The sequence below is a fragment of the Podarcis erhardii genome (assembly GCF_964252035.2).
Source record: "Podarcis erhardii genome assembly, chromosome: 2".
Classification (NCBI taxonomy): domain Eukaryota; kingdom Metazoa; phylum Chordata; class Lepidosauria; order Squamata; family Lacertidae; genus Podarcis; species Podarcis erhardii.
The window spans coordinates 23529732-23556993 of NC_138498.1; the positions used below are offsets into that span (position 1 = coordinate 23529732).

The 27262-nt window shown below is 42.2% G+C and overlaps 1 protein-coding gene across 2 annotated transcripts in view; it reads right to left on the minus strand.

Moving 5' to 3' along the window:
- The window catches only part of PITPNC1 (phosphatidylinositol transfer protein cytoplasmic 1), a 130614-nt gene that overhangs the window by 10549 nt on the left and 92803 nt on the right, over nucleotides 1-27262 (minus strand). For both annotated transcript variants that reach the window (XM_081849934.1, XM_081849935.1), the window contains exons 6-8: nucleotides 18946-19041; nucleotides 6719-6874; nucleotides 505-568 (exon numbers count right to left, since the gene is read on the minus strand). In XM_081849934.1, coding sequence (XP_081706060.1) covers nucleotides 505-568; nucleotides 6719-6874; nucleotides 18946-19041 — 316 coding nt within the window. The remainder of the gene's footprint in view (nucleotides 1-504; nucleotides 569-6718; nucleotides 6875-18945; nucleotides 19042-27262) is intronic.

Consider the following 27262-nt stretch of genomic DNA (forward strand, 5'->3'; position numbering starts at 1 on the left):
AATTAATGGACTTAAGTAACTTTTAATCCTATTCACATAATGCCAGCATATCTCTATTTCCTTATGTATGAATGCTTTTAAATAATACTGAACACACATTGCTGCAAAATTGAAACCACAACTGTCAATTCTGTATATATTCCAAGTAACAAAAAGTGGGTGGATTAGAACCACACTCTTTAAATTTTAAAGAGCATGCCCTTGTCCCTTTAAAAAAATCCTTCTGCCACATTGGCTATGAAGGATACATTCTGTGTGAGCTCTGTATAAGGCTGCAATCCCATGCGCATCTACTTGGGAATAAGCCCCACTGAACTCAGTGAAACTTACATCTCACTAGACGTGTATAAGATTGCACTGAAAGAAATGCAAAATCTGTCCTTTGTGATGGCTGCCTTAACAAGACCACCAGAGCAGGGGGGGGGGGGAAGCACTGCATGCAGTTAATAAGGCCTTAGATAATCCTTTTGCCCATGTGAGTTTATTTTTGAAAACATGACTTACCATACCACTCATCCACCCATGTAAAAGCCTGTCGGTGGCCAATCAGCAATATATCTCTGACCACCTGTAAATCAGAACAAGGGTTAAAGACATCTCTGAGAACAAACAAACAAACAAACAAACAAACAAACAGGAACAGCATCATACCAGAGGTATGCACTAGATTGGAGGTGGGGAACATTTGGCTCTCTAGATATTGCTGGCCTGCTACCCACTTGACCCCTGAACATTGACATTGCTGATGGAGCTGATGTGAGTTGGAGTCCAACAACATCTGGAGGGCCGCAGGTACCCCCCCCCCGCAACATGTTATGCTGCTGCTGAAAGAACTGCACTGGGTTCGATTACCTCCCGAGCTAAATTCAAGTTACTGTTTCTGGTGAATACAGTTTGGGACCAGGCTAAGTAAAAGAACCAACCACCCCTTATACACCCATTGATCACTGTGCTCTGCAGGAGAGGAACACCTGGATATATCATCTTGTTAGATCTGTTCTGTACAATATAGGAATTTGGCTTTCAGCATGGCAGCACCTACCTTTTGAAACTTCCTCCCATCACACATCAGATAGTCTCCTTTGCCTTTCTGATGCCTACTGAAGGCTTTCCTTTTTCAACAAGCCTTTTAAAATGAGAATCTTTTATCCCAGTCTTTATCTATCTTGGAATGAAGTTAACAATCAAAACAATTAAAGGGGATTACATATAGGCAATGACCATCTAGTGTGTGTCCAACTGGTGCATGGCCACTGACACACGGGTCCTTTTGGACCTGGAAGAGGGCAGAATGGCGGCCAGGAGTGGAACCCCCATGTAAAAATGGCTGCCACCCATATATGCGAACATTTCCACATATCAAAACAGTATTATGTTAAAAATAATTATTTTACTGTAAAATCACTTCAAGATATTTTATGGGAAATGATGTTATAAATCGATAACTTAATGCATAAAATAGATCTAACACCATCCAAATGGAGCCTCCATGCCAATCTAAACATAATGACACATTAAAACAGGTTTCCCTGTTTCCCAAATATAAGCAGAAAAGTCACTGCTAATTTTGTAATATCACCTTGCCAACAAAGCTATGGTATTCCCAGTAGTGAAGTATGGAAGTGAGAGCTGGACCATAAAGAAGGCTGATCACCGAAGAATTGATGCTTTTGAATTATGGTGTTGGAGGAGACTCTTGAGAGTCCCATGGACTGCAAGAAGATCAAACCTCTCCATTCTGAAGGAAACCAGCCCTGAGTGCTCACTGGAGGGACAGATCCTGAAGCTGAGGCAGGAGTGCCTGGCGTGCTCTGGTCCATGGGGTCACAAAGAGTCGGACACGACTAAACGACTAAACAACAATAATTTTGTAATGCCCATTTGTTGAAAGGTGCACATACAAAGAGTGCAATGAAAACTGTGCCAGGCAGCAGAAACACCAGTCAGACAGATTTGTGATGACACAAGTAGGAAGAGGTGCAACAAATACCCAGATTTTCAGCAGCTGGGCTAATGATATTCACATGGCTTTCATTTTAAAACCGATTATGTCCATTCCATATATGAAAGGCCAGCGCCCTTCAAAAACTGTATCCTATCCCAAGTGTTGGGCATTTCCCAGGGGAAAGAAAAGTAGAACAACTTGTACCTTAGGGAAACAGAATTACAGTGTGCACCATAAAGAGATGATTTACTAAACTTTTCTATCTGTAGCAAAATGATCCCACCAAGCAAGTACAAAGGAGAAACAGCACAGAGAGAATACCTATTGGGGAGTTATTTTCCCCTTTTGTCATGCACAGATAGGAGAGACTCTGCAGTTAAACTCCTGATACACTATTTATTTTATTTAAGTTTCACACAAAAAACTGTTTTAAATATTACAACAAATTTACAAAATAAAGGACAGTGAAATGTATAACTTCTTCACCTATTTCTATGTTGTATTCTGCAGTTGCAGAGAGTAGTGAGGACACTGAAAAACATTCAGAATCAGTTCTGAATTCTGGGCCTGAAGGGCAAAAGGATTACAGACTAGCATCAAGGATATAAAGCTTGAGGCAGAAATCAACCCAGTGTGGTTTAGTGGTTAGATTGTGGTGCCTTTCAGACAGTGTCAGATTACATTCCCATCATCATTGACCACTGGTAATGCTGGCTAAGGATTCTGGAAGTTGAAGTCCAATAAAATCTGGATGCCACCATGTTGGCTAAACCTGGGTTAGAAAGGTTTAATTCAGGGGGAATTCAGGGTCAAATTCCTACCCAGCCATAAAGCAAACTGGGTGACCTGGGTGGGCCTGTCAGTATTTCTCTACCTAACCTACAAAATTCATCATGCGAAAGGCTGGGCTGGATGAATCCCAAACTGGAATTAAGATTGCCGGAAGAAATATCAACAACCTCAGATATGCAGATGACACAACCTTGATGGCAGAAAGTGAGGAGGAATTAAAGAACCTTTTAATGAAGGTGAAAGAGGAGAGCACAAAATATGGTCTGAAGCTCAACATCAAAAAAACTAGAATCATGGCCACTGGGCCCATCACCTCCTGGCAAATAGAAGGGGAAGAAATGGAGGCAGTGAGAGATTTTTACTTTCTTGGGCTCCATGATCACTGCAGATGGTGACAGCAGTCACGAAATTAAAAGACGCTTGCTTCTTGGGAGAAAAGCAGTTACAAACCTAGACAGCATCTTAAAAAGCTGAGACATTACCTTGCCAACAAAGGTCCGTATAGTTAAAGCTATGGTTTTCCCAGTAGTGATGTATGGAAGTGAGAGCTGGACCAAAAAGAAGGCTGATCACTGAAGAATTGATGCTTTTGAATTATGGTGCTGAAGGAGATTCTTGAGAGTCCCACGGACTGCAAGAAAATCAAACCTATCCATTCTGAAGGAAATCAGCCCTGAGTGCTCACTGGAAGGACAGATCCTGAAGCTGAGGCTCCAATACTTTGGCCACCTCATGAGAAGAGAAGACTCCCTGGAAAAGACCCTGATGTTGGGAAAGATGGAGGGCACAAGGAGAAGGGGACGACAGAGGACGAGATGGTTGGACAGTGTTCTCGAAGCTACCAACATGAGTTTGACCAAACTGCAGGAGGCAGTGGAAGACAGGAGTGCCAGGCGTGCTCTGGTCCATGGGGTCACCAAGAGTCAGACACAACTAAACGACTAAACAACAACAACCTACTTCACAGAGGAGATATTGCTACTTCTACTAAAGTTTGGGAGACAACTCGCCACCTTGATTCTAAGCCCAATAACTGACCCTTTTTCTAAGCATGGCTGGGATTTGGGGTTGTGAATTTGTAAAGGATTGCTAAAGATATGGCTTGCAGCTAGAACTTTCCCCAATGAGCTGTGCCAGCCTACTATGGTAGCTCTTGTGCACTGGTTGATTATAACCTAAGGAAGATACAATGCCATGTGCAATTTGAAAGTGAAGATCAACTCTGTGTTGCTAGATTGGGGGTGGGGAGATTATTCCTGACCTTGCATGAAAGTAGATGGAACTGAGGATATGGCACGATGCCATTTCTGGATACATGACTCATAAACCTACAACATGAGCAACTTTCTGTCTTTTTGAATCCCAGGAGCATCCTGAAGTTTGAAATAGTCAGCATCTCCCACCATCCCCCAGTATGCTTGGATCAAATCTCCATGGGAAAGATAAGCTTTTAGCCAAATCAGTTGGCTACATGCAGCACTGTGCTAAAGTTTCTTCTTTTTTCAAACAATACATATTTCTGCTTAAAAATAAAAACTACATACAGGGAATGACCATTGCGTGTGTGTTCAAAGCACACAGGACTGCACACATGAGCCATTTTTCAACCTGGAAGAGGGAGGAATGGGGTGGACTTCTGCATGCTCTGCCAAGGTGCATGATGACCTGGAATGTGCGAATTTCTTTAGCGTTATTTCTGCTTTTATTTATTTATTGTTGTGGGGATGTGTAAAACTTCTAGCCTAGCCACAAATCACTGCAGAACACCCTCTTCAAAAAGCAGGTCAGAGACTTTATAAGGAATACAGGATTAGTTCAAAGCTGACGGGAGCAAATTCCAAGGTCTTTTAAATGAGGAAGAACTATTCATTACAACTGTGAATTTATTATCTGGACACTTTGAGCATGCACTAGGATGCCAAGCGTCCAAAGAGGAAGCATGCATGCAATGAAAATGAGGAACATTCGCTTTCTAATATTACTCTTATAGATTCCACATCCCATGTTATAATCTGCAATGGTTCCTTTCCTACTTTGTTCTTCTTTGCCTGTTTTAGACCTTGAACCAAAGATAAACAAAAATGTGCAGAATTTTGAGTAATAAGTTACAAGCAGCCTCGCATGAGCAAGTATATACATAGTTCAAGGGTTTGTTTGTCTCAGACACAAAAAGAAGAATGTATGGTAGTTACATTCTTGATGTGTAAGCTTCTTCGACAGGCTGGTTGATAGTTCTTGGGAAGAGCAGACAGGACTGATGCACAGTGGCACCAGAGACATGGAGAAATGTGGTCCTGGAAGCAAATGTAGGTACAAAGTAGGAATCTGAAACCCGGGCACTCCAAGGTAGGTTTCTCTGAAACACCGCCTGTTGCATGTGTTAGGCTGCCTTTGTAAGTTGAGCCATCACAATCCGGTGGAATATAAGGGAGAAAAGTGGTAGCCCATCTATCTGCCTCTTGCCTTTCCCTTGTAAGCTGACTGAAACACTATCAGCTGCATCCCTGCTGAGCATGCAGCTGTCAGTGGCGACTGTGCGGTGTTGCGGCTACCACCCCAGATGTTGAATGAGCAATTCCTAGCTGCATGCCCCCCATCAGAGCATGTTGATGTCACTGGCAACTGGGCTGGACTGGGACTGACTTCCCACTCGCATTGTGCTCACTATGCCCATCTCAGCTGTGGAACTGCAGAGCATACAGCATCTGGCGATGATTAGGCTTGGCAGGGACTTTCTGCCTGTCTGCACTCCCGGCACATGCAGTCTGAATTTTATTACATAGGAATCCAGATGCTAGGAACTAGAGCTCCCGATCGCAGTGGATAAAAAGAAGCCTGAGAATTATTTACATTCATGCTTCACAATATTAACATGGGGCGGGGGGAATAGCAACTGCATTTGTATCCTGCTTTCCCAAAGGAACTCAGGGTGGGGTTATCCTAGTTCAATGTTCACGGCAGCATGCAAAGAGATAATGGCTTGCCCAAGGCCACTTAGTAAATTTAACGGCTGAATAGGAATTTGCACTTGGATCTCCCTGATCCCGGCCTAACGTTCTGCTCATTTCACCTTGCTGGCTGTATCCATCACAATGCTGTATGATCACAGCATCATAGTGACGACAACTGATTGTCCAACAAACCACAGGTTAACCACAAGCTGTCATAGAGATGATGGCTTGTTTCTACAAAGGTCTGCATGTTTTCAAGTTCCCCTTGTCTCATGCTTTCATAGCCTGGTGTACGTGTAGATTATGGTGGCCAAACAAACCATGGTTAAGGGAGGATGCTGGGTTCACATATCAAGCCAATGTTAAAAAAACTCAAGGTTAACAGGCCAACAAAAAAACATGGCTTCAGATTATGGTTTCTTGATAGTAGCAAACACACACACCAAAACACGCCCATAGTTAACATTGACTTCTGGTTGTTGCTTTTTTCTCCTTATTTCCTTTTGACTCCTGGCATTCTTTTTTCTGGACATCATACACAGGTAGATTTATAAATGGATTCTCATGCATAGACCTCATATTATGTCTAGTCATGTAGATCAAGATATAGCCACACATGTCTCACTGAGATAAATGGGATTGTAACACGATTAAGAAGAGTGCAGATTTGCATGGAAATTGTCCTTATTGCAACAAAAGCGTTCTATCTTTCTTTAGAATAAATTGACAAATTATTTCATGCCTTGTAATTGTTTGTACTGCTTTCTTAAAAAAAGAGTTCTCCTTTGAAGTTGTTTGAGGATCTTGTAGCAACTAAATTGGTTTCAACCGATGACATGCAAACTATTTCAAAATCTGCGATGCTTTACACATTAAATCCCTGGCTAAATATATGGACAGAGTTTGTAATTAGCAACACTGAAACCAGATCTGTACATCAACTTCCTAGCTTATACACACTGCTGTTTCTGTTCATATTCACGTACAGAACAGGATGGCAAGAGAGACTGGGACACTGTCTTTCACTCACCTTGTGAACGAACTGCTCCACTCGAGTCTGAAGTCCCCATACTTCAAATTTCACAGTCACCAGTTTGTAGGAACACATGATGGGCTCTTGAGTGTCTCTCCAGCCTTCTTTTAATAGGCCTCTCCCAGTCTTCTCTGATTTGAAGTGTTTAGGGTCCTGCAAAATGGAAAGGAAAGAACTCTAGGAGATAATGAATCCATGCTGGAAAAGTATCTGTGCTGAGATATTATACAAGATTATTGATAAATGGGATAGAAGAGTAACACACTTCAAAAGGGCTTTGTCCTGCTAGTAACAAGTAACCAGCTTCAGCTGCAGTAATGTAAGCCAAGCCAATGGATCAGGAAATAAGTTGTACTAGTTTCCTGTGACCTGAGATATACAAGAAGTGCCCAGTGCCACCTCTGGTCACACTGTGACCTCCTCTTATCATGCCCCAATATGCAACTCAGCTGCTAACTGGTGCAAGACCACTTCAGGTTTGCACATTTCCTTCCAAAGAAGTGAAATTAAGCTCTTCAAGCTCTTTGCCGAATATGTGCCCTTAAATACAGTGGTCCCTTGTATCTTGAACTTAATCCATTACGGGAGTCCATTCAACTCCCGAAACCATTCAAAAGCCAAGGCACGGCTTCCAATTGGCTGCAGAAGCTTCTTGCACTCAAGCGGAAGCGGATGTTCAGCTTTCTGAAAAATGTTCGCAAACCAGAACACTTACTTCCAGGTTTGCGCTGTTCGGGAGCCAATTTGTTCGACAATGAAGCCGTTCGAGAACCAAGGTACCACTGTACAGTAGGCACCCCAACCACATTCACAATAGCTTTGGCTCAATAAACAATACATTGGATTTGATTTGGGTTTGAGTAAGTTTTGGCTTTGCTCCCAGTTCATACTTGGGCTGTGTACAGTGGTACCTCGAGTTAAGTACTTAATTTGTTCCGGAGGTGCGTTCTTAATCTCAAACTGTTCTTAACCTGAAGCACCTCTTTAGCTAATGGGGTCTCCTGCTGCCGCCGCACTGCCGGAGCACAATTTCTGTTCTCATCCTGAAGCAAAGTTCTTAACCCAAGGCACTATTTCTGGGTTAGCGGAGTCTGTAACCTGAAGCGTATGTAACCTGAAGCGTATGTAACTCGAGGTATCACTGTATAGACACCCAACGAGTCCCATCAACAGAAGCCCCAGCACAATGACTTCCACTTACCCAATAGGGCTTCTCCCAGTCTCCTCCCCGCAAAATTGGCTCTAGGGGGAGTGAGAAGATCCCCCAGAACAGCCCATGGGGGGAGAAGAAAGGGGACTCGTTCTACCTGGTAAGGTGAGATGTTTGCACTGACGGAACAATCAGAAAAGCACAGCGTTGAATTCTGGAGGTCTGTGGGAATGACTTCCAACTTTAATCCTACGTTGGGATTAAATCTAGCATTCGGGAGCTGGAATACTACAAATAATATACCAGATAAAGTGGGAGACCCATTTATGGAAAATTTATTTATTTATTTATTATATTTATATTTAATTTATATTTATTAATACCTTTCCTGATTGCAGCACTTCTCCTAGTTCCATATTCTTCTGTAACCTGGTGCACATGGCAACACCTTAATCATTTAAATGTATTTAATAAACGGCCTGTCCATGTGGCGGTTTGATCTCACCAAAAACCTGGGGTTTTTTTCAGTTTGAAGTTGATCTCAGCAGTCCACATCTGTGTGCCTTTGAAGTCGAATCCTTTTTCATTCTACTAGGAATGTCACACTTATTAGCCAATTCCTCTCCCCTGCCACTCCCTTCATTTCACAGAACCATAGAATTGTTGAGTTTGAAGGGACCTCTGGGGTCCTCTAGTCCAACCTCCTGCAATGCAGGAATCTCAACTAAAGCACCCACCTTACATGGCCATCCAACCTCTGCTTAGAAATCTCCAATGAAGGAGAGTCTACCACCTTCCAAAGGAGTCCATTCCACTGTGCATCTGTGCAGGTAATGTAGCACTTATGTGTGAAGCCAATAATAATAATAATAATAATAATAATAATAATAATAATAATAATAATAATACAGTGGTGCCTCGCAAGACGAAATTAATTCGTTCCGCGAGTCTCTTCGTCTTGCGGTTTTTTCGTCTTGCGAAGCACCCCTAATAGCGGCTTAGCGGCTTAGCGCTATTAGCGGCTATTAGCGGCTAAGCAGCTTAGAAAAAGGGGGGGGGAGGGGAAAAAACTCGCAAGCCCATAGGGAAATACGTCTTGCGAAGCACCTCAAAAGACGGAAAACTCTTTCGTCTAGCGAGTTTTTCGTCTTGCGAGGCATTCGTCTTGCGGGGCACCACTGTAGTAGTAGTAGTAGTAATAATAATAATAATAATAATAATAATAATAATATGCCCCACCCAGGATGTGTGATTTATTGACTATGTATTGCTGTTATCAGATTTCAGTTTATGCAGAAAGAAGAGAGTTTAACAGTAACAAAACAAACAAACCACACCTGCTCCATAGCCAGAAGTACAGCCAACTGCCACAAAAGGAACAAGAAAGAAAATAGAAGGAAGGGGCACGGAAAGAGGAAGTTGCAAGCGGAAACTAGATCCACCCAGAGAGGAAAAAAATGATGTTAAACGTCCGCTTCCCACACTGCTGTGGTTTCAATGCAACCCCAAAAATGAGATCGAGGTTATGTTATTCTTTATATATCGAACATATACCCAAAACTATATGTTTCGTGTTTAGTTCCCATCACATAACGGTTTTTAGCTTTGTGTAGGACCAGATTATTATTAATAATTGTTATTCAACTGGATGTGTTGGCATGATTTTAAGAGGACGCTTTAGCCATGCTGCTCTGTGTTATTTTGCAATGTGATAGTTTTATGGTTTTTATTCATCATATAAATGTTTTTATTGCTTTTTATTTTTTTAAACTAGCTTGTAAGGAGTTATACTAAATATAAATACCATATTGGCCTGAATATAAGCCTCACTCCCCCCCCCCCAAATTCTGAACATGAAAAGTTCAAGTGCGGCTTAAATTTGCAACCTTACAAAAATTGGCTTTTATAATATCGCTGCTGAAACAGACATATGGTAAAACAGAACGGGTATGAGTGCCTGCAGAATTTTAAGGGAGTGGTTTATGTTCGGGTACAGCTTATATTTGGGCCAATACGGTAACAGCTACTACTGCTATTAACAGCCACCTTCATATACTTTTTAAGGTCATGGCCATTACTGATAATCATTTTCAAATTAATTTGTTCACCTGAGTGACCAACAAATTCAAGTTAGTGCTCAAACTTGTTCAATTTGGCAAGACTCAGATACTGTGACGTTAGCACCACAGAGCTGTGAAGAACTACCGTATTTTGCGCCCCATAGGACGCACTGGCCCATAGGACGCACCTAGTTTTTTGGGGGGGAAATAAAGAAAAAAATTTATTTCCTCCCCCAGGTGCGGGGCTGGAAGAACCAGGTCGGGCAACAGCGGGAAGGCGCACTCCGCCTCCTCCGCTGTCCCCCGAGCTTGTGGGGCTGGCAATGGGGAGAAGTGCGCTGAGCCTGGGACTGGAGGCAGCTCCGCGCAGCCATCGGGAGCGGGGCGTGAAGTCCCGCCTGGCTCCTGATGGCCGCGCAGAGCTGCGCTGAGCCCGGGACTGCAGGCAGCTCCACACAGCCATCGGGAGCGGGGCGCGAAGTCCCGCCCGGCTCCTGATGGCCGCGCAGAGCTGCGCTGAGCCTGGGACTGCAGGCAGCTCTGCGCAGCCATCGGGAGCCGGGCGGGACTTCGCGCTCCGCTCCCGATGGCCGTGCGGAGCTGCCTGCAGTCCCAGGCTCAGCGCAGCTCTGCGCAACCCTCGGAGCCAGTCTCCCAAGGGTTGCGCAGAGCTTCCTGAAGCCTGGAGAGCGAGAGGGGTTGGTGCGCACCGAGCCCTCTCGCTCTCCAGGCTTCAGCGAAAGCCTGCATTCGCCCCATAGGACGCACACACATTTCCCCTTCATTTTTGGAGGGGGAAAAGTGCATCCTATAGGGCGAAAAATACGGTATATTCATTTTCTAGATGGCAATAAAAACAAGAGCTCTTCACACAATTCCCCCATTCCCAGCAAAAACCAACTAGAGCTTAATCTAATGAATAGAAATGTTATTAAGACCAACTTGGTTGTTAAATTGAAATGAGTTTGTATGGATTCTGAATTGAAGGGATATATAATCATATAGCCCCTTCATGGATCACTGCCTTGCCGTGGCGAAGGGGCTTGAATAACTCAGAGAAGCTATGAACTATGCCGAGCAGGGCACCCAAGATGAACAGGTCATAGTGGAGAGTTTTGACCAAACGTGATCCACCTGGAGGAGGAACCGGCAAGCCACTCCAGTATCCCTGCCAAGAAAACTCCATGGACAAAGACAACAGGCATATAAAAGTTATGACACTGGAAGATGAGCCCCTCAGGTCGGAAGGTGTCCAACATGCTACTGGGGAAGAGCGGAGGACAAGTACAAGTAGATCCAGAGCTGATGAAGCGGCTGGGCCAAAGCCGAAAGGACGCTCAGTTGCGGATATGCATGGAAGCGAAAGGAAAGTCCAATGCTGTAAAGAAAAATATTGCATAGGAACCTGGAATGTAAGAACCATGAACCTGGGTAAGTTGGATGTGGTCAAAAATGAGATGGCAAGAATAAATATTGACATCCTGGGCATCAGTGAACTAAAATGGACGGGAATTGGCAAATTCAGTTCGGATGACCATCATATCTACTACTGTGGGCAAGAAACCCGTAAAAGAAATGGAGTGGCCCTCATAGTCAACAAAAGAGTGGCGAAAGCTGTACTGGGATGCAATCCCAAAAATGATAGAATGATCTCGATACGAATCCAGGGCAGACCTTTTAACATCACAGTAATCCAAGTTTATGCACCAACTACTGGTGCTGAAGAAACTGAAATTGACAAATTCTATGAAGACTTACAAGACCTTATAGAAGTGACACCAAAGAAGGATGTTCTTCTCATTATAGAGGATTGGAATGCTAAAGTAGGGAATCAAGAGATAAAAGGAACAACTGGCAAGTTTGGCCTTGGAGATCAAAATGAAGCAGGGCAAAGGCTAATAGAGTTCTGTCAAGAGAACAAACTGGTCATCACAAACACGCTTTTCCAACAACACAAGAGACGACTCTACACGTGGACATCACCAGATGGGCAGCATCGTAATCAGATTGATTATATTCTCTGCAGCCAAAGATGGAGAAGCTCTATACAGTCAGCAAAAACAAGACCTGGAGCTGACTGTGGCTCAGATCATCAGCTTCTTATAGCAGAATTCAAGCTTAAACTGAAGAAAGTAGGAAAAACCACTGGGCCGGTAAGATACAATCTGAATCAAATCCCTTATGAATGCCCAGTGGAAGTGAGGAACAGGTTTAAGGATTTAGATTTGTTGGACAGAGTGCCTGAAGAACTATGGGTGGAGGCTCGCAACATTATACAGGAGGCAGCAACGAAAACCATCCCAATGAAAAGGAAATGCAAGAAAGCAAAGTGGCTGTCCAACGAGGCCTTACAAATAGCAGGGGAGAGAAGGCAAGCAAAATGCGAGGGAGATAGTGAAAGATACAGAAAATTGAATGCAGATTTCCAAAAAATAGCAAGGAGAGACAAGAAGGCCTTCTTAAACGAGCAATGCAAAGAAATAGAGGAAAACAACAGAATGGGAAGAACCAGAGATCTGTTCAAGAAAATTGGAGATATGAAAGGAACATTTCGTACAAAGATTACCATAATAAAGGACAAAAGTGGTAAGGACCTAACAGAAGCAGAAGACATCAAGAAGAGGTGGCAAGAATACACAGAGGAATTATACCAGAAATATATGGATGGCTCGTACACCCCAGGTAGTGTGGTTGCTGACCTTGAGCCAGACATCCTGGAGAGTGAAGTCAAATGGGCCTTAGAAAGCACTGCAAATAACAAGGCCAGTGGAAGTGATGATATTCCAGCTGAACTATTTAAAATTTTAAAAGATGATGCTGTTAAGGTGCTACACTCAATATGCCAGCAAATTTGGAAAACTCAGCAGTGGCCAGAGGATTGGAGAAGATCAGTCTACATCCCAATCCCAAAGAAGGGCAGTGCCAAAGAATGCTCCAACTACCGCACAATTGCACTCATTTCACATGCTAGCAAGGTTATGCTTAAAATTCTACAAGGCAGGCTTAAGCAGTATGTGGACCGAGAACTCCCAGAAGTGCAAGCTGGATTTCGAAGGGGCAGAGGAACCAGAGACCAAATTGCAAACATGCGCTGGATTATGGAGAAAGCTAGAGAGTTCCAGAAAGACATCTACTTCTGCTTCATTGACTATGCAAAAGCCTTTGACTGTGTCGACCACAGCAAACTATGGCAAGTTCTTAAAGAAATGGGAGTGCCTGATCACCTCATCTGTCTCCTGAGAAATCTCTATGTGGGACAAGAAGCTACAGTTAGAACTGGATATGGAACAACTGATTGGTTCAAAATTGGGAAAGGAGTACGGCAAGGCTGCATATTGTCTCCCTGCTTATTTAACTTATATGCAGAATTCATCATGCGAAAGGCAGGGCTGGATGAATCCCAAGCCGGAATTAAGATTGCCGGAAGAAATATCAACCACCTCAGATATGCAGATGACACAACCTTGATGGCAGAAAGTGAGGAGGAATTAAAGAACCTTTTAATGAGGGTGAAAGAGGAGAGCGCAAAATATGGTCTGAAGCTCAACATCAAAAAAACGAAGATCATGGCCACTGGTCCCATCACCTCCTGGCAAATAGAAGGGGAAGAAATGGAGGCAGTGAGAGATTTTACTTTCTTGGGCTCCATGATCAGTGCAGATGGTGACAGCAGCCACGAAATTAAAAGACGCCTGCTCCTTGGGAGAAAGGCAATGGCAAACCTAGACAGCGTCTTAAAAAGCAGAGACATCACCTTGTCAACAAAGGTCCGTATAGTTAAAGCCATGGTTTTCCCAGTAGTGATGTATGGAAGTGAGAGATGGACCATAAAGAAGGCTGATTGCCGAAGAATTGATGCTTTTGAATTATGGTGCTGGAGGAGACTCTTGAGAGTCCCATGGACTGCAAGAAGATCAAACGTATCCATTCTTAAGGAAATCAGCCCTGAGTGCTCACTGGAAGGACAGATCCTGAAGCTGAGGCTCCAATACTTTGGCCACCTCATGAGAAGAGAAGACTCCCTGGAAAAGACCCTGATGTTGGGAAAGATGGAGGGCACAAGGAGAAGGGGACGACAGAGGATGAGATGGTTGGACAGTGTTCTCGAAGCTACAAACATGAGTCTGACCAAACTGCGGGAGGCAGTGGAAGACAGGAGTGCCTGGCGTGCTCTGGTCCATGGGGTCACGAAGAGTCGGACATGACTAAACGACTAAACAACAACAACATAATCATACAGTGAAGGAGAATTAGTTTAGGAGGAAAATTTTAGCTTTATTTCCTATAATATTGTGACCCCGGTTTAGAAAATAGCATATATTTGAATTCATCTCTATTCACAACCTGAAATATAGGTTAAGCGTAAGCACAAGTTGTCTAAAGTATGTATAATATCTATTTTAAATATGGATAATATGCACTGGGTTCAGAGCAAAGTTAGAAATATGGTTTTAATGGGCGTCAGCCTTTCATAAAGCAACCTCCTAAAATATAGACTACCAGGACTATTATAGGGAATTGCAGATCTTTGCTTTTGATGTTACAGGTACTTCTGCAATGATGGTACCAGATAGATATTTACACTTTTATATTTTCCAAATAAGTGCTCATTGCATTCACAATTATGCCAATCCAAAACATTTTCTTCTGAGTTTTCAGGACATATCTTTTTGAAAATATGATTGAAAATTGGCACAATCTCTCCCGCCCCTTAAAAAAGAAGACAATAATTACATTTGGCTTCCTATTTTGCTTTGGACCCAACAGAAAATCAAGCATGGGCAGCAGTACTTCTGCCTTGTTAACGCTCAATACCGAACATGCTATTTTTAAAGCATTCTGCACTTGGCGTTACAATGTACTGAAAACATGGAGCAATTTATGCCATTTGCTAGCAAAATTATTCTCTCAAAATGAGGTTGCCTCATAAATTAGAGCTGACAGAAGCACCGAGGGGAGGAGAGGGACATTCTAAAGCAAGTTGATAAAAGAGGTCTTATTATGGTGCAAGTGGAACCATTATATTCTGAACCAGACAGATGCTGGCTGCATCCCTGTGACAGTTAAGCATGAGTGAGCTCCATTGCTCTGAACAGGCATCTGTGCTGGGGCGGAAAGAGCACAAAACTTTTTTTAATTAAAAAAAAGATTCTCTTATTAAAAAGCGAATTTACATTTGCTCTGAAGACTAAAGCAAATAAAACAGCAGGCATCTAAAAAGAACTCTGTGAGTTCAAGCAGACTTAAGATTTTATTTTTCTTTAACAGCACAGCACCACATCGGCTGCCTCTGAATAGAAAACTGTTTTTAAACAGAAGAGAATTTCAATAGTTTGGGCTGCATGACATTGGGGTGGAGGGCAGATTAGTCAGCAGCTGCTTTTTGGATCCTGGTCACTGACTTTGGGCTGCATCTTATGTTAGACCCATTAGAATGAATGAACCTGAATGACTTCTGTCCATTAATTTCAATATATCTGCTCTGAGTGGAACTTAGTTGGATACAACCCTTTATTTCCAGATCTGTTCTGATTAACATTTTACTATTTGATTATCTTCAGTCTTGAACAGATTTTTTTGGAAAAAATTAATGTTTATATTAGATACTCTTATTTTAAGCAGATTCTATCTCTGTGAGATATAATTTTACTGCACGATTTCTTCTAATTAGCTGCAATGAGACAGTATCTCTTGTCATGCATGTGCCGAGCATGCCTAGCTGATATCTTATAATCTAGATTGAATGAGATACACACTGATTTTGACACATCCTAAAAAGGTATTTCTTTTTTTACAGCCTGATTTATGGCTTATTCCAGAATGGAATATTGGACCATCAGTCTCTTAAGACTTCCCTGGGGGGTGGGGGCAGAATGCCCTTTCTTCTCTCTCTCTCTCTTTCTCTCTGTGTTTATCTATATCTGTCTATCTATCTATCTAATTACTATTGTTATTTCAGGAACATTGGTATTCTATATATTACTATTTCAAAGGTTCATAGTCCAGAAAGTAAGTGAAGAAGGCCTTTTCCCTCCTGGACCCGTGCCTGCAAATTATGTGTGCCCTTGAACTTAAGGGGCAGATGTTTTGTGGACTGTCCATTTGTAGAGTATATAGAAATAAAATTCACTAAGTTTACCTTCATAATAATATGCTAATTTAATATTAGTGCTGTGGTGCTTAGCTCTACATCAGAGATGAATGCCTACTGCTCTCTGGTCTCTTTGATTTTGGTGCTGTGGTCCCACAATGCAAAAATATTCAAGGAGGGTACATAGTAGGGTAAGGTAGGGGTGTGGCCTGGGGAGAGGTTATGTGGCTGAGGAGCATGTGCCGCAGAGGAGGAGTTCTGAGGGCCAAATAGAGAGGCTTGGAGTACTGATCTGGGCCCTCTGCTTTAAGTGCTAAGATAAGAGATAAGGGGTGTTAGTGCTAAGCACCAAAGTACTATGGGAGAAAAGCAAATACATTTACTTACTTTGAGCTTCTAGTTATTAATATTTTTATTTATTAAATTTGTATAGTTAATGCATGTTTAAATCACATGAGGGCACTGTTTTGTCTAAGTTAACTCTACCCGTAAAAGCTGAGCCATTTTGTTTCTTTTCTCCTAACATGTTGAGACAAGATGTTTGCTATTCTCTTTCATCCTGCCAGTAGAAAGCTTGCATGAATAAAGCCTTTGAACTCCAAAATGATATTTTTTATTTAACTCACCAAAGCTGCAAGCTCTCCTAACAATAACTAAGATCCAAGATAAGCCTCTGGCTGATCTTTAAAAGGCAGCAGGCACAGGGTTGTTTCTGACTTTAGTTCTGCAACAGTTCTTTGGCAGTAAATGGGAGCATTTTTATCCACCCTCAAGATTTATTGTTTGCAACTCTAGCTTGAGTTCAAGGAAGGATGGCAAAGGAATATTCTTCATTTGCAGTCATAGCTTGAGTCACCTGATGTCATGAGGTCAGGTGGATGGTCCCACACAGGTCAAAATAGTCCTTCAAGGATAGGTCAGCTCTGTATCCAGCCCTCTAGTTGGTTCCAATTTAATATCTGTGCTTTACAGGGCCAACACAGTACATTTTGCCGCTGTAGGTGACCCGCCCCTCAATAATAATAATAATAATAATAATAATAATAATAAAATTTATTTATATCCCGCCCTCCCCAGCCGAAGCCGGGCTCAAGGCGGCTAACAACAATAAAACAGTACAAAAGTACAATGCCCTGTGGCTGCACTGTTGCATTCCTTAGGCCCAGGAATTTCCAAAGAGACACAGTTGCATGGTGTCGTCTTTCAGACCAAACTCCAACTGGGACTCTCAAATAAGAATGGAGAGGGTTTTTTTGCCCCTTCCACTGCGGGAGAGGCAACCTCTGGGAAAATGGGAGGGCTTCTGATTCTGTTTCAGAGCTTCAATATTCAAAAAGTATGCCAATACTAGCTATCCAACTGTTAACATTTTAGGGACTGTTTCAAAACACTTCATAAAGATGTATTCTTCAAGGCAGAATCAAGGCTAGGGGCTTTGGTCTTCATGTAGCTTATCATCTACTCCAACTGGGAATGATAATACAGTGGTGCCTCGCAAGACGAAAAGAATCCGTTCCGCGAGTCTCTTCGTCTAGCGGTTTTTTCATCTTGCGAAGCAAGCCCATTGACGGCTTAGCGGATTAGCGCTATTAGCGCTATTAGCGGCTTTTAGCGGCTTATCGGCTTAGCAGATAAGCAGCTTAGTGGCTTAGAAAAAGGGGGGGGGAGGAAAAAACCCCCGCAGGAACTCGCAAGACATTTTCGTCTTGCAAAGCAAGCCCATAGGAAATTCGTTTTGCGAAGCACCTCCAAAACGGAAAACCCTTTCGTCTAGCGGGTTTTCCGTCTTGCGAGGCATTCGTCTTGCGGGGCACCACTGTAATTGCCTACAAGACTTTTTGCCAAAGATGGAGGATGAGGGCAGCCTTTTCAGCTCATCACCCATGTTGTTTCTGGTCTACAGCCCTTAAAACAGGTCACAACTGTTGCCTTCAGCATTTAGTATCATATATGGTTTTAGCATTATACCATTGTGTTAACGTATAGAAAGTCAACATAAAATGTTTAGATTTAGCCTTTTGTCAACTCCATAATGATAAGAGCAGTTAGGCATAAGATGTGTTGCTGCAGTGTAATAAATGTTATTGATGTTATTGAAATTTTCATGTAGCTAATTGAATAACTTTGCCCATGAGCTATGACAAATAGAGCCTATTTGCTGCCAAGATATATTGGATTTTGTATGCTGCAAAATCGTATCTTGTCACTCAATTTAATAGTGTTTTATTAGAAATATGAAGGCATATTAATTCTATGCAAATTCCCTGGAGTTGTCATTCCCATGCACAAGGAAAGTATTGAGTAAAGTCAAAACAATACAGTGGTACCTTGGGTTACATATGCTTCAGGTTACATACGCTTCAGGTTACAGACTCCACTAACCCAGAAATAGTACCTCGGGTTACCTCTGTTCTCAGGATGAGAACAGAAATTGCGTGGCGGCGGCGCAGCAGCAGAGGGAGGCCGCATTAGCTAAAGTGGTGCTTCAGGTTAAGAACAGTTTCAGGTTAAGAACAGACCTCTGGAATGAATGAAGTATGTAACCAGAGGTACCACTGTATGCAGCTAAGTCATTCCAGCACATGTTTACATAAAGCATTTTAACTCAGCTCCTTAGCCAAAAAGGCCCTTGGAGCAGGTTAAGCTTAATATTTAAGACAATCCCTACTTGCAGACTTATATTATAAAAGTCATGACAAACATAAGTAAAAAGGTGTGAGAAGGGAGGAAGAAAAGAAAGTGTAATGCACTTAATCAGCACTTGGTGGGTGGAAAAATTCTTCTTATCACTTGGTAGGATCAGAAGAGATAACCAAGCTATACTTGGTCGAGACTATTTATCCCAGAGCAGTATGGATGTCTGAATGGGCTTTCTGCACAATGCAAATCTACACCGCTCAAGAGCATTAAGTCCTTTACCTACCTCTGATTCTTTGTAATAACGCTCAGGAATTTCGTCGCAGGCAATATCAATAAAGCAGACTTCTCTCTCAAGATCTTTGGCTTCATTATCAAATATCTGCAAGATGTAAAACAAACACGCTTCAATGTTCTGATGGGCATGTAGTCTAAACTTAATCATGAATGTTATGAACCGGCAACAGCTTGTCTTAAGGAACAAAGGCGCTAGTTCCAAAAACAGCAGAGTATGTTCTTGGCAATATCTCATAGTTACAGGCTGGCACCATGTGCAGCTACAAGCAATATTCTCAAAATATGGAACAAAACTCTGAGACATTTCATTTCACAACATCAGAAGGCTTTCCAGTTCTTCAGTTTTTATTGTAATAATGATAGAAATGAGCAATATGTTACAAAAAAAGGTTTTTCAGTTCTTCTTGCAATTGATAGTTTGGAAACATCATACGAGCAGTGTGGCCTAACTGCTCAGAGACACAACAGCTATTTCCCACTGGTGACAGCCCCCCTGCCCACAGTAGCTCCCTGTGTCTCCTCTGGTACCTTGCTCAGTTGTTGCAAAAATACATAGAAATCCCCATTTTAAAAACATACTGTTCTTTGCTCAGCACTTTATTAATAAGTTATTAAGAAGTTCTAGGGGCAGTGCTGCTGGGTTTGGCTTCCTTTGGAGGAGGGAAAACTGGAGACTTGACCTGTTGTTGTAATATGGCTCATTTGTGAATTTTCTGACTGGCAACAATGTGAAGAAGAGGTTTGTGTAGGCAGATCACATCATGATGAAAAACTGTCCCTTTTTTAATGGCTGTTTCCAGTTGAAATAAGTGGCTGGTTGCAAATGCTGTACTGCCATTGTCCTATCCTTATGTTGGTTTCATCACAACTGACCGATTCCCAATTAACTTAGGACTGACTGCAGCAACTCCTTTGCCAAAATGTCTCTATGGAGGTTGGTTACCATTCTCGTTGTATATCAGGGATGGGGAGCCTGTGACCCTCCTATAGATCACAACTCCCATCTTTTTGGCCATGCTGCCTGGGGGTGAGTCCCACAACACCTTGGAGGGCGGGTCACAAGTTCTCAATCTCTATTGTACATTATAAATGAAGATGGTATCCAGTGGAGTAGGTGGTCTCTAGGAATTCAACATCTTGTCTGGTATGTATAATTATTTCCAAGAAAGGTTAAAACACATGGGTAACAATAAATAGATTAATAAAGAAAAAAAAAATCTGTATTTATAAATTTATGTGTAGAGTCTCACTTAAAGCATTGCTACAAGGCCAGCACACTCACTGTTTCTAATAATAATAATAATAATAATAATAATAATAATAATAATAATATATTTATACCCTGCCCAGCTGCCCTGGGCAGCTTCCAGCAGAATATTAAAATACAATGATTCATCAAAGATTTAAAGCTTCCCTAAACAGGGCTGCCTTCAGATATAATAATAATAATAATAATAATAATAATAATAATATCACATCATCAGAGAGACGTCCTGCGCCACCAAGGTGTTTTTAGTCAGCTCACCTCTTGCTTTCTCCATCACCCTTGTGATGGTGCACACTGGTCAAAATTTACTCTATCTGTAATGCTGTGAATGAAGTGTGGTTGTGGTTTGTTTCCATAAATGGTAAGTCAAGAACAAACCTTAGTTACCATTTGTAACCGAGGCTACATTTTAATGTTTTAATGTTTCCATATTTTAATGTTGTATTTTAATTTTGTTTTAAGTTGTAATCATTCAATTTGTTTTTATTATTGCTTGTAAGCCGCTCTGAGCCCGGCCTTGGCTGGGGAGGGCGGGGTATAAATAAAAATTATTATTATTATTATTATTATTGTTTGTTTGGAGGAAAGAAACCATGAGCCTGGTTTTGGATGACATGTCCAGCCAGACTCTGGCTTGCAGCAGGAGCAGGGGAGGAGCATCCCAAAAACATTTGGAGGAGCATGCACCAGCACAGTGCTCATTCACATTAAACGATAGCTGGTTTTAAAACAATGATTTTGTGTGATAAGTGAACCAGGCCACACACACACACACACTGCCCTTAGCAAAGGGTGGTGACACCACCTCCCTCAAACTATTTGATTCAAAAAGTCACACAGATGTTATACTACAGGGATGTTCAACAGATCAATCACGATCTACTGGTTGGTCATGGGGTGTCCTGGCTTCCTAAAAAAAGCTCAAGCACTGCCAGTTTTTTTAAAGTGGGAGTAGATCACATTCTCTTGTAAGTTGGACATCCCTGTTATACTAGAAGAGTAACATGCACTTTGCACAGGCCTGCTTTCCCCATTGCACATAACAATAGCCAGACAGCAAAGGACTTAGATATGAACCAAGGTTTTGTTGACTTGCAGGTCAATGTTTCAGCAACTATGCTGCCCCTACTCTCCTATCCATTGTTAAATTAAGAGGTTATTTTCCATCCCCCCAAAAACTCTTTCAACTGGAACCTAAAATCAGAATGACTCATTATTTGAGTGCCTGAACCTTAATTCATCCATACTTCTTTCTTGCACTGTATCACAGATGGAAGTTTAATCCTTCTAAATTTCTCATTAGTTCAAAAATAAGGAGCCGTTAGTGTACAAGATTTATTTCTTTTTAGGGCTAATTCTCCTGGTACTTCCTCTAGCAAAATACCCTAGAATTCTCTTGAAGCCTGCAAGGGAGATAATTTGATTGGTTTTGCAATCAGGCTGTGGATATTTAAGTTGGTTTTTTTTTTAAGTGATTAAAGCTGATGGAAAGAAACATAAGGCTCTCAATCTGCGTCTCTATATTGGCAAGGAGCAGGAAAGCAAATGGCAAGAACATTTTGTGTTCCTAACAATGCAGGGATTGTAGAAAGGCCTAATAAATATTATGATATCAAGAAGAAATTAGGGAGGTTTCAGGTTTTTGGAAGCAATATATTATGACCACACCAAGGATTGTCATTTCAGACCAAAATTCTCATTGAAAGTTTAAACTATGGTTTAAATTAAGAGTGGGATTCTCCTGCTTTCACGCTAAAGGAGTGTCTCCATCCCCATTGTTCAGCCCGGATACTGAGGTCCAGCACCGAGGGCCTTCTGGCAGTTCCCTCACTGCAAGAACTAAGGTTGCAGGGAACCAGGCAGAGGGCCTTCTTGGTAATGGCAACCGCCCTGTGGAAAACCCTCCCACCAGATGTCAAAGAGAACAGCAACTACCAGACTTTTAGAAGATATCTGAAGGCAGCCCTGTTTAGGGAAGCTTTTAATGTTTGATGTATTACAATACTTTAATATTTTTTTGGAAGGCGCCCAGAGTGGTTGGGGAAGCCCAGCCAGTTTGGCAGGGTATGAATGAATGAATGAATGAATGAATGAATGAATGAATAAATAAATTATTATTATTATTATTATTATTATTATTATTATTATTATTATTATTTAAACAGGGCACACCAGGCCTCTGCATCTGGCCTGAGAGACCATTTTTCCGAAACCATGCCCATTTGCCCCACCCCAATATCATGTGATGTCAGGTGTGGTTCAGTTAGATACACAGCTCCACAAAATCCTGTTTTGAGAAGAACCTATGGGAATTTCATTTAAAGTGGAATCTTAATCATTTTATCTGCTTAATGGCCTAATTCTACAATGAGCCCAAACTTGTCTATCATAAACACTAGTGCCTGCTTCAGACAGTGCTATTTAACATGATAGGGTGCCTGAATTTTGCTTCCATAGGTCACTGCTGACAAGGACAACTAGCACCAGTTCTAAACACCCACCCAATTGCAAATACAGTGGTACCTCAGGTTAAGTACTTAATTCGTTCCGGAGGTCCGTTCTTAACCTGAAACTGTTCTTAACCTGAAGCACCACTTCAGCTAATGGGGCCTCCTGCTGCTGCCACGCCGCCGGAGCACGATTTCTGTTCTCACCCTGAAGCAAAGTTCTTAACCCAAGGTATTATTTCTGGGTTAGCAGAGTCTGTAACCTGAAGCGTATGTAACCCGAGATACCACTGTACCTCTAGCAAAATTCAGTAAACAGGACAGCAGTGCTTCTAAAAGAAGATAATTTTTGTTGTTGAACAGCTCTGATAACATAATGCAAGATGAGTGCTCTTTTACACTTTGTGCCATATTAGCTTGACAGATGGATTCAAAGTACTTTACTGATCGATAGGCACAGTACTAAAAGCAAACGTATTTTGAAGGCTATAATGGAAGAACTCTCCCTCAGAGGCAGAATCCTGTGAAGGCTGCTATGCTTCTGCTTCAAATGGAATACCTTAAAAGTACTCTATATTTGTCAATGGGAACTGGGAAACAGCTTTTCAATGGCTTCTTTCACATGCCATACCACACCAGCGATGCAAAATCTGTGTTGAATTAAAATTTTCATCCAAACTAACGGTGGCCCAGTTTGCAGGTAATGCTAAGCCAGATCATGGGCAGCGCAGCTGCACCAGGCACTGCAGCCGTGACTTTTGCTTTAGAAATCTGTATGTTTACTTGTTTGTGCAAAGGGTTTACATAGTGTTATGTGCGAACCGGATTACATTATATAGTGGTACCCCAGGTTACAAATGCTTCTGGTTACAAACTCCGCTAACCCGGAAGTAGTACCTCTGATTGAGAACTTTGCCCCAGGATGAGAATGGAAATCACATGCTGGTGGTGCAGCAGGCCCCATTAGCAAAAGCATCCTCCGGTTATATAATATAATAATAATTTATTATTTATACCCCGCCCATCTGGCTGGGTTTCCCCAGCCACTCTGGGAGGCTTCCAAATGAATATTAAAAACAATACAGCATCAAACATTAAAAGCTTCCCTAAACTGGGCTGCCTTCAGTGGTCTTTTAAAAGTAAAATAGTTGTTTATTGCCTTGACATCTGCTGATAGGGCATTCCACAAGGCAGGCGCCACTACCGAGAAGGCCCTCTGCCTGGTTCCCTGCAACCTCACTTCTCGCGAGGGAACCGCCAGAAGGCCCTCGGCGCTGGACCTCAGTGTCTGGGATGGACGATGGGGGTGGAGACGCTCCTTCAGGTATACAGGATCGAGGCTGTTTAGGGCTTTAAAAGTCAGCACCAACGTTGAATCGTGCTTGGAAACGTACTGGGAGCCAATGAAGATCTTTCAGGACTGGTGTTATGTGGTCTCGGCGGCCACTCCCAGTCACCAGTCTGGTTAAGAACGGTTTCAGGTTAAGAATGGACCTCCGGAACGAATTAAGTTCGTAACCCGAGGTACCACTGTACAGTACACAGTTTGTCTGAACTTGGACAAAATGCTAGGCTGCAGAACAGAAGCAAAAGCTTCCAAGCCCCTTCTCATGCTACACTGGAAGAGAAAGAAGGAGGAGGGAGCATCACAGTGGCTCGTTCTAGTCATGCCAAATTATAGCTTAGCATTACACCAACTACTGTATTTTTCGCTCCATAAGACACACCTGACTATAAGACACACCTAGTTTTTAGAATAGGAAAGGGAGAAAGCCCAGGTTTTTTGAGGATCAGCTCACAGTTGTGTAGCTTCTTTTGCAAAGGGGAAAAGCCCCCTTTTTAAGGATCAGCTCAAAGTTGTGCAGCTTACTTTGCAAAGGGGAAAATCCTGATTTTATGGGGTTCAACTCACAGTTCTGCAGCTTCTTTAGGAAAGAAAAGGGAGCTGTTTCTACAGTTTCTAGACAGATAATCTAATCAGCCAGTCTCATGTCACTGGGGAAACCAACGGCCTCCATCTGCAGAACATTCAACAATGGAGGCCTGGGCAAGGGGCTGCTGGAAAGGGGGCCAGCGATCGACCACACACTCGCCCCATAAGACGCACAGACATTTCCCCTTACTGTTTTGGAGGAAAAACTGCATCTTATGGAGAGAGAAATATGGTACATGAATTTTAAACACTATTAGTAGATATACTATCATGCTGGATGCAAAGGAGTGTTGGGGGCACCAGCTGGGGAACCCCCAAGGGAAGAAGGCTCAGAGCCAGGGGATTGGGGGTCGGACAACAAGAGTGGTCAGAGGGAGAAGAGGGAGCAGATTGGGAGGAGGAGGTGTCGGAAGATGAAGGGGTAACAGGGTTTAGTGAGCGGGAAGAAATTGCGACAGAGAGCAGTCCAGAACCAGAGGTAGCAGCGGAGGCTGGAGAGGAGGGGGGATCAAGGGACAGAGATGAGGCAGGCTGCTGAAGAAGCTATGGAGTGTCTCCTTCCTGCTGTGACCAACTCCTCTCCCCTCTGGTCTCCCAGAACCTGCAGATGTGGGAAGAGGGCGCAGCAAAGACAGATGAGGTAAAGAAATCTCAGGTTGCTTGGGAAGAACCCAGGGAGGAGGAGACTTAGGGAGCTGTGGGAAGGCAGGGAACTCCTTTGGGCAAGACCTGCTGGGAAGAGTTGCTGTGCTCACTAGGCCTGAGCTGTTTTGTTTCTTTGAATAAAGAGTTAACTTTGCTGATACCTTGTGTTCTTCCTGTCCTCCCAAATCCCGCCTTGACGTATACTGATATTTATCCACGCTTTTTCACTTACATCTGTGGGGATCACAATCCAGGCTTGTAGCACTCAAAAGTAGGCAATTGGAAACATGATAAAATAGCAAAGCTCATAACAATGCATCTAAACCACAGACTTTGTCACAGTCCTTGTTGTTCAGCACTGAATTATCACCGTAGTGCAACAACATACTAAACAGTGGGAAAAGGGGGGGAGGGGACAAAAATCCAGCAATTAATAGCAATGTGAAAAACTTTTTGCCTTTGACAAAGTAGGATTTACAAGTGATTCAGGCATAAGCATGAATAATTTACATAATAAATAAAAAAATTACATAACTTTTTTTTAAAAAAAGTATGTACTAAACTACAAAGTAACCTTTTAGCTAGCTAACCCAGGCATCTCACTACTAATACAATGCTTAAAGATCAACACTAAAGGCAACTATAAACTGTGCATCGAACTAGAGTCTTTAGAAGTAAAAATATTGTTTAAAATTCTATATGTTCCAAAGAAATATTATTTTAGTTTCTAAGGCGACCCTAAGCACACTTATTTAGGAGCTAGTCTAACTGAACCCAGCGGCACTCATTTCCAAGTAAATGTACACAGGAGAGGTTGTAAGTCTAAGCACTGGTCTCTTCGCAGTTGCTGGCTAACTGGCTGTGATCTTTTCTGAAAACTGCACTATCCAGAATGCAGCCATGGAAATTCACAAGGGCCTTGCTACTGGGCAACCAACCATGCTTAGTAGGAGAACATCAGGAAGGCAGTAATGTTTACATAAGCTTCAAAACTAAAACCTAAGGTTCCCAGAGGTTAGTCTAGTCTTTTTTGAAGCACGTTACTGTATACTCTGTGCATTTGTATACTGTGTGCATTTTAATAAGAGCAATGCATGAGGTGCTAATGCTTTCCCCTCTGCTTTGCAAGAAACAAGAACTAGAGAAATATTATGGCAAGAGGCCAGTAAGCTCCAACTTGTGATTCCAATCTTTGCGAACTGGCATTAACCCTGAACTATTGTTGGCTTGCATTCAGCAATATAGAAGCAGCTGACAATCCCTTGTGTCAGCATTTCCACTGCAAAGCTTCAGCTTTCTGACGTTTCTAACTTGGCCAACTAAATGCAAATTTTGCTTTTTTGAAAAACACCACCACCTAATTTCTTAAATGCCTGTTTCTAGAAAAGATTCAAGGCGTACAAAAAGTGAAAACGAAACAATATAAAACAACAACTTAATGTCATAACTACCTCACCCTGGCAGACAAAACAACAGGGATAAATCAGCTTAAAAGCGGTTATCCCATCCCTGGGAAAATGCCTGAAAAACATGCAGATTTATGCAAATATAGCAGGCTCAGGAATTTGGGTTATTTTGTGGGAACAAGTTATTTCATATGCGAGAAAGCAATGCCTTCTGATAGGAGTCTAACCAACCATTATAATTTGTGTAATCACACTAAATTAGCCATTAATACTTTATGGATTTAGAACCCCACTGCACCTGTTTTCTGCAGCAATGAATTTACTTAGCTTGCTTATGAATACACCTCATTGCATATCATTACCCTCAAAATCAAATATACATTTTGCTTCCATCTAATTACAACATGGTCTATTCATTGAATTTTCTTATATTATATGAAGCTCCACTGGAAATAGTGTTCTGTTATGATGCTATGGGGCTTCATTTAAAGTGGAATCTCAGTTATTCTATCTGCTTAATGGCTGTTTTTACAGTGAGCCCAAACTTGTCTATCATAAAGACTGGTGCATGCTTCAGACCGTGCTGCTTAAAATGATACAATACCTGA